Here is a 15,809-nt window from a genome sequence, read left to right on the forward strand (position 1 = left end):
ACGAGTGTGTTTGTTTGAGAAGGTCCTCCTCCTCTTGACCTCCATTTGAACCCACTTTCTGTTCGTAGCCCCGCCCCTTCTACCCACACACTTGCGACTCAAATAAGTCAATTCAGAAGTTTTTATTGTGAAAGCAACAGGAAACACCGCTTAGCCCTTTACGTAAAAAGTTACTGGTTTCGTATTTATCGTAGGTAAACTCTTCACGTAATTAACTAAAAACAAAAACTACATTTATGCGCATATTTTTGAAGTATTTGATCATGTTTCATTTGCGGCTCGGGGGATTGGATTTCGTCCGCGCTATTGTGAAAGCACTTATTGTGAAAGGTTATAGACGCACATTCACCTCGTACAACAATTCATACTTCATATCATTTAAGCCCCTGTGATTTCAAGAGTGGAACAGGAAAACTTATCAGCGATGTAAGTTGAACTTTGATTCTTCTATTTTTCTCGCCCTTTTTCGGCGTTTTTCCTCTTTCCAAACGGCCGTCATGTTACGCCGATCGACGGATGACACAACTGTGTTGCTTACGTGTAAAATAGTCTAGTTTAAATGGGTGCAAAAATTAATATTGTTGTAAAAGTAGTCACAAAGTATGCCGACAACTCGGCTTTGCTCGGCATTGTGTCAATGAAATGTCATTTTATGAAATAACTTTCAATTTATCGATATATTTCACTACCAATCACTTGTCTTCAGATAGAATATGTGGTTTGAAGTCACAGCAAAACAATTTAAAATTGATTTTCTGTAGCATTTGGACTACTAGCATGGAGGAAGTTTGACCTATTGGTTTATTGATGCCTCTGTCCCAATGTAAATTAGACCCTTCGTTTAGCATCATACGTCATTGATTGCAGTAGTACTTTAGTTTTAATAAAGCACCTCAATTCATGCTGGGATAGGCTCCAGCTACCCCCGCGACACTTGTGAGGACAAGCGTTTAGGAAAAGGCATGGATGTATGTATTTGCCAAACACACTGCTTTGTTGGACTACAAACATGGTGGGTGTGATTGTATACGTTGTCAAATGTCAGGTGGTGTGGATGTTCATTTTGTGTGCTTCTGCTGGCGGTCGCCATCGGCCTCTACCTGCTACCTTCGCCCATCGACCCCAAGCCACATGTGTAAGTACGCACATGACCCTTCACCCCTCCCCATTCTCAGTCCATGCACACGTTGACACACTTTCGTGGTCCGCAGGCTTCCGGGTCCTCCCCCAGCCCTTGAAGGTCCGTTGGCCGCCAACACGCACTTGCAGAAAGGCCGCAGACTATTTGATGGAAAACTACGCGGACCAGAATCCTTTGCTGCTGACGAGGAGGGTAAGTGACAAACCTTTGCACCTCTCTGTCTTCATCTTCTCGTCTCGTCAACAGATGCTCCCTAACCTTTATTGACAGAAATGTCTCCAAAGGTCAGGTTCAAACATGCTTTTGTGTTTTTGTGTAGGGAACGTGTACACGGGAACTGTGGACGGGAAGCTGTGGCGAATCGGACCGGACGACAGCCTGACCTTAATCACTCAAATGGGGCGTGACTTGCCCGAATGCGGTCGGTGGGCTCATCCGTCCTTTGGTCGCGAGCCAAACGAGCCCGCGCGTGACCGTGAAACGTGTTTGCGTGCAGGCAGCAGCGTGGATTTCGAGCCGGCGTGCGGCCGTCCTCACGGCGTGCGCCTGGATCGCCACGGCAACCTGATCGTGGCTGACGCCTACTTGGGGCTGCATAGCGTGAACCCGCGCACCGGAGACAAGACGCTGCTGGTGGCCAACTCGCAAGGTTGCAGCACAAACAATGTTTTTTTGGGGGGGGGGGGGGCAGCTTTCATGTTGAGGACGTCAACTGACATGTCTTTACTTAATTTTGTTTTTTTGTCTGCAGGCGCTGGCGGCATCCCCTTCGCGTTCTTGAACGGCCTGGACATCTCTTCCCAAACGGGGATCATCTACTTCACCGACTCGTCCAGTCGCTGGGGGCGCAGACACGTCAAACTGGAGGTGAGACTGAACCTACAAAACACAATAAATAAATAAATCCTTTTACAGCTTGTTAGCCATGCTAGATATTTCTGTAATTTTTCCTGGAAAAAAAAAGAAGAAGAGATTTCTGTAATTTATTTTTTTATTTACAATTTAAAAATTGATTATTATTTTAAAAAAATAATTCGACTGTAGTTTCTTTTTTCAGATTTTCATTCTTTTTTTTTTTAGTTTGTATGAAATTAATTTAGTACATTTATTTATTTATTTTTTTTCATGTAATTCATAATTCTCATTGAAAATCTCCATATAATTTATTCCTAATTATTATTTGATTGAAATTAAGTATTTTTAAAAATATTAGTATTATTTATTCATATTATTATAATTTAAGGAATGTTGAATTTTACTTGATGATTAAAATGTATTTTAATTTTGTTTTGAATTTCATTATATTTGTTTCCTGGTTTTGTTATTTTAATTTTCAAATAAAATATCTAGTTTTTATTTAATTTGTATTGTTTACTTTATCATTTAAAGAAATATTTTTTTTAATTTTTATTGAATTGGTAATTGTTTATTTTTTTTGTATTTAATTAGTAATTTTATTTAATGCATTTCTATTGTGTTATTGTTATAAGTTATTTAATTTAATCAAGCAATAACACTTTTTTTTTTTTGGTGCTAATTTGATTAGCTCAAATTCAATTTCCACTCTTATATTTTCCCCATTTTACCGGAGGTGATCGAGCTGAACCGCCTCGGCCGTCTTCTGTCCTACGAGCCCGAGACGGGCCGGGTCGGCGTCCTTCTGGATTCTCTCTACATGCCCAACGGCATCGCGCTGGACCCCAACGAGCGATTCCTCTTATTGGCCGAGACCAGCATCGGACGCATTCTCAAGTATGTGTGCTCAACATGCACGTGCACGCGTGCGGTGTAGTGTTAAGCGCGCGTCCGCCCACCCGCTCAGGTATTGGCTGCGAGGTCCGAAGGCGGGCACGGCGGAGACGGTGCTGGACAACATGATCGGTTACCCGGACAACATCCGCGTGAGCCGGCGCGGGGACCTTCCTGGTGGGCATAACCACACCGCGACTGCGCTCCTTCCTGCCTCCCTTCCTGGACGCCATCGCGCCGTACCCTGCCGTCAAACGCTTCCTGGCCAAGGTCGGTGGCCATCTTTTTCATGAAAGCTCTTTTGATGTGAGAAAAGGAGGCGTGAAATCTCATGAGACACTTTGTGTGAGAGAGCGAGTGCGTGTGTGTGTGTGTGTGTGTGCGTGAACTCCAAGTGAACTGCAGCAAGTAACAAAAAAGAGAATCAACATATTTCACATCTTTAAAAAATGTTTAGCAAGAAGTTACATGTAGAAATGATGTCATGATTCCACTTGTTTTATGGGCAGTTAGCTACGAAAGTTGAATCTCATTATGTATTTTTTTTTTTAAATCAAAACGAAGAGCAATTGTAGTAGTACTAAAAGTACTTTAATCTTGTTTGTTTCTGTTGTAGTTAATTTACATTTTTGAATGTTTGTCATAAAATCATTGGTGAATAAATTACATTTGATTAATGATAAATATTCCTTAAAAGTATCTTATTTACAAATGTATTTTTAAGGAAATAATTGTTAAAATAATTATAATTAAATTATACTATGATAATTCATTCTAAATAATACTGTAAAAAAATGCATACTTTATTACATAATTTGCTATAATTAAATTAATAAAATAAAATATTCAACTATGTGTCTATTTAATGTATACAATTGTAATGAAATAATTGGTTAATGCATTGTAAATCAATTTTAATTGTAAAAAATACTAAAAATATATCATTAATGACGTTTGAAAGAGTCATCATTAAAGGGGAAGTCAAACCAAAAAAGACATCTTGACAATAATATGCTGTATGTGACCTCACTAAGTCTAAACATGACATTCTGATTAATATTACATTTGTGGAATACGAGTTATGAAGCAAAATCTAGCCGTTTTTATCCATCTCAGGCAAAATGGCCGCCCCCTGAGATGGACAAAAACGTCGTGTTTAGACTAGTGACATCACATATAAAATGGTATCGTCAATAAATGTTTAAAGTTGACTTCTACTTTAAAGCACCCCGTTGTCCAATGTCGCCACAGAAGACGAGACACCGTTGTCATGGTAACCAGTGCGTCCCAAAACGTTTGTTCGTGTGTTCCTTTTCAGGTGGTCCCGCTGAGCTGGTACAACATTCTGCTGCCGCGCTACGCTCTGGTCCTGGAATTGGACGCGGACGGACGTCTCCTGGGCTCCATGCACGACCCTGAGGGACGCCTGACGTGGGCCATCAGCGACGTGTTCCAGCACGGCGGGCGCACCTTCCTGGGGAACACAGACTTGCCTTTCCTGCCCGTCGTCACGCTCGACTCCTGAGGGGGGCGCTGTTGGCGCACAAACGCATTTTAGAAGGAGCGAAGAAAAAGCAGAGGAGGATCAGGTTGGTTCTGCGTTTTCAAACACATGCTAGTGCTACTAGTGCAGCACAATAAAAATGTTATTGCGTCTAAAAGTGGCACTAGGAAAAAACCTAGAAGAAAAAAAAAAAATGATTTATTTTGATATTAACTCATTCACTGCCATTGACGGCTATAGACGTCAAAAATTCATTTGAACTATTTCTATTAGTTTAACATTTTTCCCACTTTTGTTAACAAGAGTATGAAAACCTAGATTTTTTTTTATTGTATTAGAACAGATAAAATCACCTGACGTTCCTAATTTTTAATAATTTTTTCTTTAAAAAAAATAGAAAAGATTATTAAAAATTGGGAAAAAAATAATTACAATTATTTTATTTATAAATAAAAAAAGACAAGATTTTAAAAAATTAGGAGAGTCAGGTGATTCAAAATTTTTATCATTATTAATAGAAATAGTTCAAATGAATTTATGACGTCCATAGCCGTCAATGGCAGTGAATGAGTTAACCGGAATAAGCGTTTGAAAGTGTGTCACATAGAAGTGACGTCATCGAGCAGCAGCCAATAGAAAAGCACCTTCAGATGACGTCGTCCCTCGGTGACAATTTTGCATGCTTGACTTTTGGCTCCAGTGACTCGACTTGACTGCTTTTTCCATTTAACTCATTTGAAAATGCGACATTAGGTAAGAAATGCGTTACTTTTCTAATTTTACCATAATGTTTTTAAAATACTAGTAAGTAATACACCTATAAAAAAAATAAAAATAAATAATACTGAAACTAAAAAAACTAAACTAAAACTAATATATTTTTTAAATGACTAAAACTAATAAAAACTACCACCCTGAAAATTTATTAAAACTGACAACAACAAAAAAAAACTCAAAACAAAATAAAAACGAACTAAAATGAAAATCCCAAAAAGTATTCACACACATTTGCTGACTATTATAAACAGGTATAAATATTTGCCAATGAGTTTTATAGCGCCACCACAAGGTTAAAAGGTTGTACTACTCACACTGTAATGTTCAGACGTTTTGAATTCCGACCTGACAAACGAGGCATGAAACATTTTCTGTTTGAGTCAACTAAAAAAAAAGTGTTGGTCTACACAAACCACGCCACATCTGGATAGATTAAATATTTGTTTTATTTGCACAAAACCGAGCTCAGAAAAAGTGCACGAGGTGAACACAGAACGCTTGAAGAAAAACAACAAAAAAAAAACAAGTTAAGACAACATTTTGTCTGCTTTCAAAGAACAAATCAGTCTTGCGATTCATCAGTGCTCGTTTCAGCAAGTTAAAGTTTTCACAGTTGGGAAAGTTTTTTTTTTGTTTTTGTTTTTAACCCTGTCACCCTAAAACTGGTTCTCAAACTGGGGTCCGCAAGTTTTTCTTTTTCTTAGAACAAGAGTATTGTTACAGAAAACGCCCCCCAGCACCACAACCCCCCTTTTCTTTTCTTTTCTTTTCTTTTTTTAACAAAAGGCTTCTTTTTTTTCCAAGAATTTAAACTGATTTTATTTTTAAAGACTAAAAATTATTTTCCAAAATAAACTATTTACTAGTAGCTAATTCTTGTTTTTGACTCTTTTTTTTTTTGTTACAACTTGTCTCAAATATATTTTTGACCTTACAAACATTTTTAATGTGATAAATGCAGCTTTGTCATAACATTACAACTTCCTCTTTGCTATCATAACGTTAAAGCTTTATTAATTGAAAATAATTTTGACTTTTTTTTTATCCAGAAAATATTTTTTATTGGTGTAAAGATTGCGACTTATTTTTTCTTGTCTCAATGAATGCTTTTATTCTCATTACTATGTACAAAAAAAAAAATCCAGAATTGCTGTTTGTTGCATAAGCACAAACAGTCAGGGTTCGCCCCCCCCCCACCCGAAGGCGGAGCGAGGCGACCCTCTCGTCTACCGGGGTGAACCCCAACGTTTAAGGGGGGGGGGGGGCAATAAGTATGCCCACAACTGCTCTGCGAGTGGAAGAGAGTCCAACCCCTGTCGAGAGGATTGATAGCAGACCCCGGGTCGTGTGTGGAGGAGGGTTCGACTAGATCTAGTGGGTCTTGCGCAATAACATTTTCTACAGTAAAAATCAGTAGCAAAGCGAGAGCGAGTCTTTTTGGCTCCTTTCAACTTCATTTCAACACTTTGGACTCTTGCAAGTTCAAAAGGTGGCAATTTACAACGTATACGTTTTTAAAAACAAAATGGTGTCCAGCAGGATATTGGACATCTTGAACTGCACGGTAAACAAAAAAAATTTGGCTTACCTGTCATGCCCCTCCCCCTTCCCGCCCCCCGCACACAACAAACAAAGCAGACGTCAAAAGCAGAATCAAAATCCACACAATCGCTTCGTCCGTCTGGCCACAAAACAAGGCAAGAAGAGGGAAAATCCTCCGCTGGTGGACTTGTGGTTTCCTTTTTCACTTCATCATCTGTCGCAATCTGCTCAGCTTCCAGTTGTGGCTGCTAAACATCTGGCGGGGCTCAAATTTGAAGCTGGCAAAAAAAAAAAAAAAAAAAATTGTATTATTTCTGGACTATGTGCTTGAATAATAATTGAAATAATGAAAATGTAAATTAAAAAAATAAATAAATAAAATGTTTAATAATTCTACTAACGATATTAACTCTTTTACCGCCAAAAACGTTTAATGACGTAAACTAAAATCCAAAATCATGCCGCCAAAAACGTTAATTCACGTTTGTTTACTTTTTTTTTTTTTTAATGGGCATTGGAAATTGTTGCGCAGCGCTGCCGACTCAACGGACTTGTGAAATCACAAACAGCCACTAACTATGGCCAGCAGATGGCAGCATTGTATCCCTTTTTAATGGGCTCCCGTTAGTATGGAATTACTTCCGAAACATGACCAATCTGATGAAATACGTTTTCAAGGATGCCGTGAAGGATCGAAGCCTTTGTCACATGAAATCTAATTCACAAAGCGTCACTAAACAAAAAATATGAGTTTGTTATGTTTATGTAGTCAAAGTACACAATATTCTGTTTGTTTTGAAAGATGATGCTCGAAATCAGGGTTGTTTTTTGGATAACGTGTGGTAGTAAAAGACTTAAATGTAAATGTGTTCTTAAAATAAAAATTTAACGTGACATACAGCTACAAGCTTCCAATAAAAAATTTTTCCAGTTGTGTCTTGAGATACGTGTGACCTGATTTATATTTTTTGAGATCGTAGTAAATTAGAATTTTGTATGTAAGTGGAATTCACTACACTGCATAACTTGTCAAAATGTCATAGACAGGCTAAAAATGTTGCTGTGGTTATAAACAATTTGTATTTAATGCAGTGATTCTATCACATACCACTAGAGGGAGCCTGCGTACCACACTTGTCACGTAATCTTTTGTGGACATACCGCGTGTCATAGACGCCGGGCGTGCGGCACGTCTGCCCCGCGCACGACTGCAGCATCATGAGCCGATGGTTCATCTTCTCCAGGACTTCCTGATCGATGGTCTTGGCGATGTTGGTGAGCTGGAAGGGGTCCGCCGTCAGGTTGTAGACCTCCACAAACACCTGCCAGCAGACGCTCCGCCGTCACGCTTCCGCGGGAAGCACCACAGAAGAAGAAAACGAAAAGGGGGAAAAAAAAAAAAAAAACAGGTCGCTACCTCGTTGTCGTCAAACTCGCAGTACTGCAAGTTGGCCGAGGGTGCGACGGTGCGCACGCACGCGTACGTGTTGTTGTACGAGTCCTCGCACACGCAGTCTGGGAAGCACTCCTGCATGCGGGAAAAGAAAGGTAAAGGTACGAGTACGATGAGTGGCCACGCGAGCGTGAAATTCTTACCGACACGCCGGGGCCCAGCAGGGGGCAGGCCGGGTCGGAAACGTTCCGTCCTTCTCCTTCGTACTCCACCAGGATGTCGCTCCGCCAAGTGCTGCCGTTGACTTTTCCCTCCTGAAAGCCACAAGACCCAGTTGAACCCGTTGTCCGACCTTGAAGGGGGGGGGGGGGGGCTCACCAGAACGGGCAGGAAGGAGGTGCCGTCCATCTGCGCCTTGCTGACGTTGAGTCCCGCCATGTCCAGCATGGTCGGACCCAGGTCCACGTTGGCCACCAGAAACTGCAAAGTTTTCGTTGGACTTTTTTTCTTGGTCAGAACAAAATGTTGCGAGCCAGCGAGCGAGTCGGTCACCTGGCTGGTCTGGCCGCTTTTGATGTTTGGTCCTCGCACCATGAGAGGAACCCGGATGTCAAACTCGTACAGCTGCCGCTTGTCCAGCGGGAGAGAAAACTGACCTGCAGGAAACAAATAACACACAATTGACATTTAGTTCTTACTGCGGCAAAAACATAAATCATCTTCATTTCCTGTCTTTCATGATTCTCAACATTTATAGAGTAAGACCTTTTTTTTTTTTAAATCACATATACAGTAAAATAAGGCATTAAAATATAAGTATAGTCAGACTTAAAAAAAATGACATAATTATATATATTATTAGTATGGGATTTTTTTTTAATAGGCTTTAGGTGAACTGATGAATACACACGCTCGCACGCACACACACGCAAAAAAAAAATAAATATATATATATATATATATATGTGTATATGTATATATATTTTTAAAAAAAAGAAAGAAAAATGAGAAAAAACCCACATTTTTTTTTTTTTTTTTTTTTAAGGAGAGCAATGATGATGTCAAATCGAATGAACAATACTGAGCTCTCCTTAAAAAAATAAAAATAAAAAAAAGACATAATTGACAAAATGAAGTCGTTTTTTTTCTTTTTATAATTTCAAGTTCAGTGTTTGTTTATTTATTTATTTTTTATTTATTTTTACCAACAATATGATGTAATATAAAGTATTTAACAACAACAAAAAAGTATAAATATATATATGTAGTACACCTACATGTATTGTTGGACTGAAAAACGAAAACAATACATAATGTATATATTAAGGTTTCTATTAATTACATGATTACAATTTTTATGGTATGCATAGCCAGAATGAAGAGACATATCAAGGATTTATTTAATTTTTTTAACTACGTGACGTATACTTAGATTTTATTTTTATATAGTAAGGCAATTTTTAAAAAGCAATACATTTTAGTTTTTTTACTAAGTGATAGTAATGCATTACAAAAAGATTAATAGCAACTTAAGCCTTTTGTTGCTGCTGTTGTTTTGTGTGCGTGTCGGTATTAGTTACCTGTGTGATATCCGTTATCCGATGTAAAGAAGACGAAAGTGTTGTCCAGTTCTCCTCTGGCCTCCAGGCTGCTCACGAGCTTCTCCACCAGGTCGTCCACGGACAGCAACGTCTGCCACCTGCAGGCGCGGCGCAGCATTACACCAAAGGCCACGGCAGCCGCGACACGCCACAGCGGAAGCAAACCTTCTCTTGAAAGCATCGTCCAAGAAGCCGATGGACGAGTTGCTCATGGGAGTCTTGGCCTGTCGGATCAGCCAATGTTTGTCCTGCCGGCGCACACGACATCGCCTTGTTTACATCCATTCGCACGTCCTTCCTCACCGGGCTGTCGACTCCGCCCGACCCCGACCCCGACCCCATCCGACCTTGCCGTGGACGTTGAAGTTGGGATCTCGGGGCGCCTTGGTGCCATTGAAGCGATCCTGGTACTGAGGGGCCGCCGTCCACGGTGAGTGGGGGGCCGGCGTGGACACCATCATGAAGAAGGGCTGGTAGCTGGATTTGGACTGCAGGAAGTTCACAGACACGTTGGCCTGCAACACACACACACACACACACACACACACACACACACACACGAGTGTCACATTTGATGCGTTCAAGTCAGTTTCATTCGGAATGACATCATGGGGTAAAAAAATCAGCATTGTGGGAAGGCCAAAAATGGCCCCCATCGAAAGGTTAGGAGCATGAAAGTTTTTTTTTTTAAATTAAAAAATGAATTTAGAATAATAATGCATGGGATTTATATAGCGCTTTTCTAGACACTCAAATAAACTTTACAATAGAATGGATACATAATTCATGCACTCGCATATTCACACTGCGGTGGCGGTAAGCTACTAAACATTCGCACCTTCCATACATATGTGAGTAGCACTGGAGGCAACGTGCGTCAAGTGCCTTGCCCAAGGACACGAGGAGGAGGAGGAGAGCGGGGATCGGAACAGCCGACCTTCTGGTTACTAAACGACCGTCTCTGCACCGTGAGCCACGGCCGCCACAATAGTATTAAGTCACTTTTTTTTTCATTTACAAACGGTAACATTTGAATATGAAAAAAATAAAATAAAAAAATTGTAAAATAAATAAATTAATGTTTACAAGAAAAGCACTTTTTTTTTTAAAAAAAATGTGAAATATTTAAATGTTACAAAATATCAAAGGTTGTATTTTTTTTTTTGTAGAGATGTTTAACAAAAATGTGTCCGTATTGAATCAATCGTTTAAAATGATAAAGTTTGAATATGACAAAATGTACTTTTTTTCAACTTTCTTAAAATGCTGATTTGTACAAGATATTAAACAGCATTAAAAAAAAAAAAAATTAAGTTTAAGGAAAATTTATCAGTCAATTTGTTTTTATTTAAAATTATAAAATATTTAAATGTTAGAAAATATCACTACTTATTAAGATAAATGTAACAAAATATTAATATTAGGAATATTTTTAAATGTAAAAAATAGTAAATGTGTCACTATTATTTAAAATGGTCAAATTTGAATATGACAAGTATAACACTTTTTTTTTTTTTTAAATTGCATTTCATTTAAAATGTCACACTATTTATTGAATGAAAAATATTTGAATGTTACAAATGATGTTGAATAGTGACGTCATCGCTTACCAGCACATCAGTCAGGTAATCTTTGCCGTAGTCGACCCCGTGTTCCTGAGCTTTGCCGTTGACTGACAGCGTGTAGTTGTAGTACTTGGAATTCTTCTCCTGGAGGGGAAAAACACGTTCCTTAGTAGCAGCAGCTACACGACTCACAAAAATTGAAGCCATGTTGAGCTTTTAGGCGGAGATTTTGCATTGACATTTTTGGGGAGTTGAAATATTTGCGTGCTTGCGTGAATCATTTTCTTACCAGTCCGACCCAGTAGCTCCAACCGAGAGGAACGTGCGCCACTCCGCCGGCCTCCTTGTGGCCGTACTGCGACGCAAAGCATTGGCGTGCAAATTCAGGCGAACGGGAAACGACTGTATAACGAAGGGGGAAACGGTGAGCCTCTCACCTGGTTGAGGTACTTCCCCGCGAAGAAGGTCTGGTAGCCGGCGAGGTTCTTCAGCATGGCGGGAAAGGTGTGCGCCTCCTCACTCTTCTGCCAGGCCACGCTGCTGCAGTTGCCCTCCAGCGTGTTGTTGGTCACGTGGTGGTTGTGCGGGTATTTGCCTGTCAGGATGCTGGCACGGCTGGGGCAGCACAGCGGGCTGGCTACAAACTGGCAAACAGGAGGACCATGTTTGTGTTTGTAACAGTGTAGTCTTTCTTAAAAAAAAATTGAGGGGGGGGGGGGATGGTTGTCATATGAACAGTATAAGAGCGCTTACTGCGTTTGTGAACGAGATGCCTGCGTCACCGATGAGCTTTTTGGTCTTGTTGAGTGGAGTCTGAGGAGAAACACATAATATTACCATTCTTATTTACTCTTATTGTCGTGTAGTATTGCGAATATTTATTCTCATACGTTTCCCACCTAAAAACTACAAAAATGTCTGACTTTGAAGAAACGAAACTGAATTAGGGCTGCAACCAATAATTATTTTTGTTAAACGCTTTTTCCCCCTTAAAATTTATTGATACATTTAAAAATAATTTAGATCCCTGTTTTCATAAAATGACGTTATTTCAAATTTTGATTCACATGTATGATAGGTATGATGTTTTGTTGGACACGACTAAGTCATTAAAACGTTTGCATGTGTTAAGTAACGCCCGCTCGATATAATTCCTCACCATGCCCCCCATGGAGATGTCCAAGTCGTCCGTGAGGATCAGAACGATGTTTGGTCTCCGGTACGATTTGGCAAACGCTCCGTTGTCCCCGAGCTGGCTGCTCGCGATAGTGACGCAGATGACGAGACACTTGAACCACGAACGCGACATTTTCGCCTTCTGAATCTTGGAGATCGGCGGCACACAGTGCAATCGCGACGTGTAAAGCACCTCCGATGTGTTCTATTGAAAATAACCGCACAACCAAAAGTCTGCGACATGAAAGTTTACAGCGGCCTTTCACTTCCGTGTTTACTGGTCACGCGGTGCGTGGTTACGGAAGCCTAGACGTCACAAGTAGTAGAGGGACGCAAATACAGTAAGCAAATCTTTTGGGAATCAAAATGTTGGGAGGGATTTCTAAAAATGTGTGTAAGAAAACTGGACATATAATTGCTATTGATCTAAAAGGTGTAATTACACATTTTGAACATGACAAGACAACGTGACAAGTCAATTTGGGATCAATCTTATGCTCTTATTTGGCAAAAAAATTTTGCAGAACAAAAATGTCCAAATCCCTGACAAATGTTCATATACACTGTATTGGTTATATTATATATATTATTATATACAGGTATATTATGCAGTATTTCTAATTTGTATGTTAGCTTAGTTTAGAGCAGTGTTTCTCAACCCTGGAGCCTGTTAAAATAATTCCAATGACAGCTCCTCAGCAAGCTGTGGAGAAGCCTGATAACGATCCTCACCTGTGTATGGAATAGGGAGACATGGAAAACAAACCGGATAGTTTGCCCCGAGGACCAGGGTTGAGAAACACTGCATTATAGAACAAAGTGTTGTTTTTTATTAAGTACCTAAAATAATTGTATTTAATAAACTGAGTTTTTTTATTTACAATATTGCATACAGCTTTTTGAGATTGTAATATTTATTTTTTGCATACTCAGCAGAGCTACAATTCTGACGACAATTTAGTTTCATACAACCTCATACTGTGTATTGTAGGCTAATTCAGGTGTGATGTTATTTTGTTGCTTTGGACTTGTGACGCATCAAAGCTGAATCTAATCCTGCCGTATCCATATCTGTCACATGACATTGAAAATGGAAGCTTACCAGTTTGCCTCCATTCACCAGCGCTACAAGGAAAAACATGCAAAGTGCAAATATTCAATACGTTTTATTGAGGTGCAGCTGTGTACGGAGAACATGAGCAGGAGGTCGGAGGTCACTGGGCTTTGGGGGGCACCCACTCATGGATCTTCTTACGCGTGGTGGAAAAGGGCACGTACTGCTGTGAGGAGCCGCTCACGTTGAACTGGTGCACTTGGGCCAGGAACTTTTTGGGCTCGGGCGGGTGCGTGGTGGGGGGGTCGTCTGTCATGCAGTGGAGCCAGCGATGCCTGGGAGGGAGGGGGAAAACATTATTGCAGCTTCGTTCCAAAAGTCTTCTTCTTTGTTTTAGCATCAAAAGCATGTCTGTATGTATTATACTGCCCTCTGGTGGCCAAAGTGCACACACTCAAAGGGATACAATGTCAATCCACCCATTTTCCGACAAGCTTATTCCTCATTAAAAGTAGTTCCATTCATTTAACTGGGGAAAGATGACTTGCGATTTTATTAGCCTAATGACTTCACTGCCAAAGTAATTTTTGAGCTTTTCTGAAAAAAAAAAAAATCAACAATTTTCAGCAATTGTATTTCCTTGATATTATCAAGGCAATTATGTTATTTGCTACGACAATTTTCAACTAATTTTTCAGTGGCTTAACTACAGCATGATTGCCCAAGTCATTTTAAAATGTTGTATTTATTTTTTGGACTGTTGAAAACAAACATATCCAGCGTTTTTATTTTCACATTTCCTTTAAAGGCACTGTCCGGAGTTTTGACCATTTCTGTTTGTAACCAAACCGTTTCTGTTTGTAAACAAACAATTCAAAACGGACCCCTCTCATGGTTCGACCCATACGAGCTCAACGTTCATGTGACTTAATTTAGCATGTCGCTAAATCAGCAAGCTAACATTTTCCTTACCTGTCAAATAACAAGCAGGCCAACTCTGCGTCGCTCTTCAGTCCAAGCCGCTCCTTCAGAGCTCAGAAGCGGGTAAATGCCAAGCCAAGATTTACTCTCCTTTTTGACCGCGCATCATCCGCTGCACGTTTTCTTGTGGTATACTTTATTTTTTCCCCCACTCGGGTCACTCAACTCAAAAACCCGTCTGCCTACCGTGAACCCCCCACCCTTAGAGTATATAAGTTGTTCTCACGAAATTGTAAACAAACAAATGTACAGAAGATATGAACCCATGATCCTGCACAACCATTAATGCCACCAGCTAGTAGTAAACAATCTCTGGAGCATGAATTTGCACTTGTAGTTCTAGCGCGATTCTTGACAAAATGGCGAGTTGTCGGTCGATGCAATATACACTTTGAAAATTACTGTATTTTGTTGCAGATATTTTTTTCTTTAAAATTTTTGTGTGTGCTTTTTTTAAATAAAAATAAGAGGAGGACACGTACCATTCGGCGGGCACCATGCTACCATCCACTTCCCACAAAGTTTTCTTTCCATTCATCTCTGTGGTGTAGATCACCCAGCGATGACGTCCTGGATGCATTTTGGGCGAAAGAGATTTAATGCCGGTGTTGTCAAATTTCTCAGATCCCAGGTTAAAGAAGCAAATGGATCAAATAACACAAAAACAATTGTTCAACAACATGTTCGCGTTCTTACCAAAGAAGTAGTTCTTGTTGTCCTCGTAATATTTGTTGCCATATTTGTCCACACCAATCAGGGCTCCTGTCTTCACATCGTTTACCCTGTCATATATAAACGTTCAAATGTAGTTAAGTCGTTCATTAAATCGACTATTTTGTGGAATGAAACAACAGAGAAACGAGTGAAAGTTTCACGACTTCTGTGTAAAAGCTGGGCTAGCTAGCAACATGCTAACTTAGCTTGGCAACGTTCACACATCAACATTCGGCGTTAATAAAAGTATTTAGTTGTCAGTCGTTCAAAATAACAGCGTCCAAATCATTACTCCAACTCACCTCAAGAGTTGGAGAAGAAACCCCCGGACACCGCCATGACCTCCTATTTGTCCCAAAGCCCTTCGGACTATGTTGACGTATTCCGCCATCTTGCGACGGAAGTATTTGGGGAACGGAACGACAGTTCCAAGTGGATGTTATCCGGAGAGCAACAAGCATACCTAAAAACATCCCTTTACCATATGATTAATGACTTTTATCACCAAACAGCATTTTATTTACAAAGAATTATGGCCTAGTTATGATTTTTTTTTTGTAGGAGATTCTACCTACACACATTTTATATTACAAGAGTTAATGTTAATGTACA

General features: G+C 39.8%; 3 protein-coding genes across 3 annotated transcripts; 1 reads left to right on the forward strand and 2 right to left on the reverse strand.

Annotated features, from left to right (window-relative positions):
* Window positions 1–113: 113 nt before the first annotated feature.
* Window positions 114–5,939, forward strand: LOC144035133 (adipocyte plasma membrane-associated protein). The gene is given in 10 exon segments (XM_077544595.1): window positions 114–426; window positions 1,046–1,135; window positions 1,212–1,333; window positions 1,461–1,562; window positions 1,638–1,790; window positions 1,893–2,008; window positions 2,733–2,893; window positions 2,964–3,054; window positions 3,056–3,160; window positions 4,209–5,939. Coding segments are annotated over 10 exon segments (1,149 nt in total). The 5' UTR covers window positions 114–424; the 3' UTR covers window positions 4,416–5,939.
* gnsa (glucosamine (N-acetyl)-6-sulfatase a) lies at window positions 5,600–12,753 on the reverse strand. Its single transcript, XM_077544594.1, has 14 exons — window positions 12,432–12,753; window positions 12,026–12,085; window positions 11,710–11,916; window positions 11,562–11,627; window positions 11,318–11,416; window positions 10,055–10,222; window positions 9,873–9,955; window positions 9,687–9,805; window positions 8,659–8,762; window positions 8,485–8,586; window positions 8,310–8,420; window positions 8,131–8,241; window positions 7,875–8,035; window positions 5,600–6,991 (listed from the first exon to the last, which is right to left on the reverse strand). Exons 1-14 carry the CDS (start codon window positions 12,579–12,581, stop codon window positions 6,916–6,918), a joined length of 1,617 nt encoding a protein of 538 aa, XP_077400720.1. The 5' UTR covers window positions 12,582–12,753; the 3' UTR covers window positions 5,600–6,915.
* An 842-nt stretch (window positions 12,754–13,595) lies between these two features.
* Window positions 13,596–15,666, reverse strand: ndufa12 (NADH:ubiquinone oxidoreductase subunit A12). The gene is made up of 4 exons (XM_077543432.1): window positions 15,500–15,666; window positions 15,180–15,265; window positions 14,966–15,053; window positions 13,596–13,837 (listed from the first exon to the last, which is right to left on the reverse strand). The coding sequence occupies exons 1-4, from the start codon at window positions 15,586–15,588 to the stop codon at window positions 13,663–13,665; spliced, it is 438 nt and encodes a 145-aa protein (XP_077399558.1). The 5' UTR covers window positions 15,589–15,666; the 3' UTR covers window positions 13,596–13,662.
* Window positions 15,667–15,809: the final 143 nt, after the last annotated feature.

The sequence above is a fragment of the Vanacampus margaritifer genome, chromosome 15 (assembly GCF_051991255.1).
Source record: "Vanacampus margaritifer isolate UIUO_Vmar chromosome 15, RoL_Vmar_1.0, whole genome shotgun sequence".
NCBI lineage: Eukaryota > Metazoa > Chordata > Actinopteri > Syngnathiformes > Syngnathidae > Vanacampus > Vanacampus margaritifer.

Excerpts from the sequence above, each read along its gene's own strand:
- ndufa12 (XM_077543432.1), bottom strand. The coding sequence starts at position 15,588 with ATGGCGGAATACGTCAACATAGTCCGAAGGGCTTTGGGACAAATAGGA. Across the intron at positions 15,266-15,499 it reads TTTCTTCTCCAACTCTTGAG|GGTAAACGATGTGAAGACAG; the intron begins GTGAGTTGGAGT and ends TATATATGACAG. Across the intron at positions 15,054-15,179 it reads CAACAAGAACTACTTCTTTG|GACGTCATCGCTGGGTGATC; the intron begins GTAAGAACGCGA and ends AAATGCATCCAG.
- gnsa (XM_077544594.1), bottom strand. The coding sequence starts at position 12,581 with ATGTCGCGTTCGTGGTTCAAGTGTCTCGTCATCTGCGTCACTATCGCG. Across the intron at positions 10,223-11,317 it reads ATTACCTGACTGATGTGCTG|GCCAACGTGTCTGTGAACTT; the intron begins GTAAGCGATGAC and ends TGTGTGTTGCAG. Across the intron at positions 8,587-8,658 it reads AAAGCGGCCAGACCAGCCAG|TTTCTGGTGGCCAACGTGGA; the intron begins GTGACCGACTCG and ends AAAACTTTGCAG.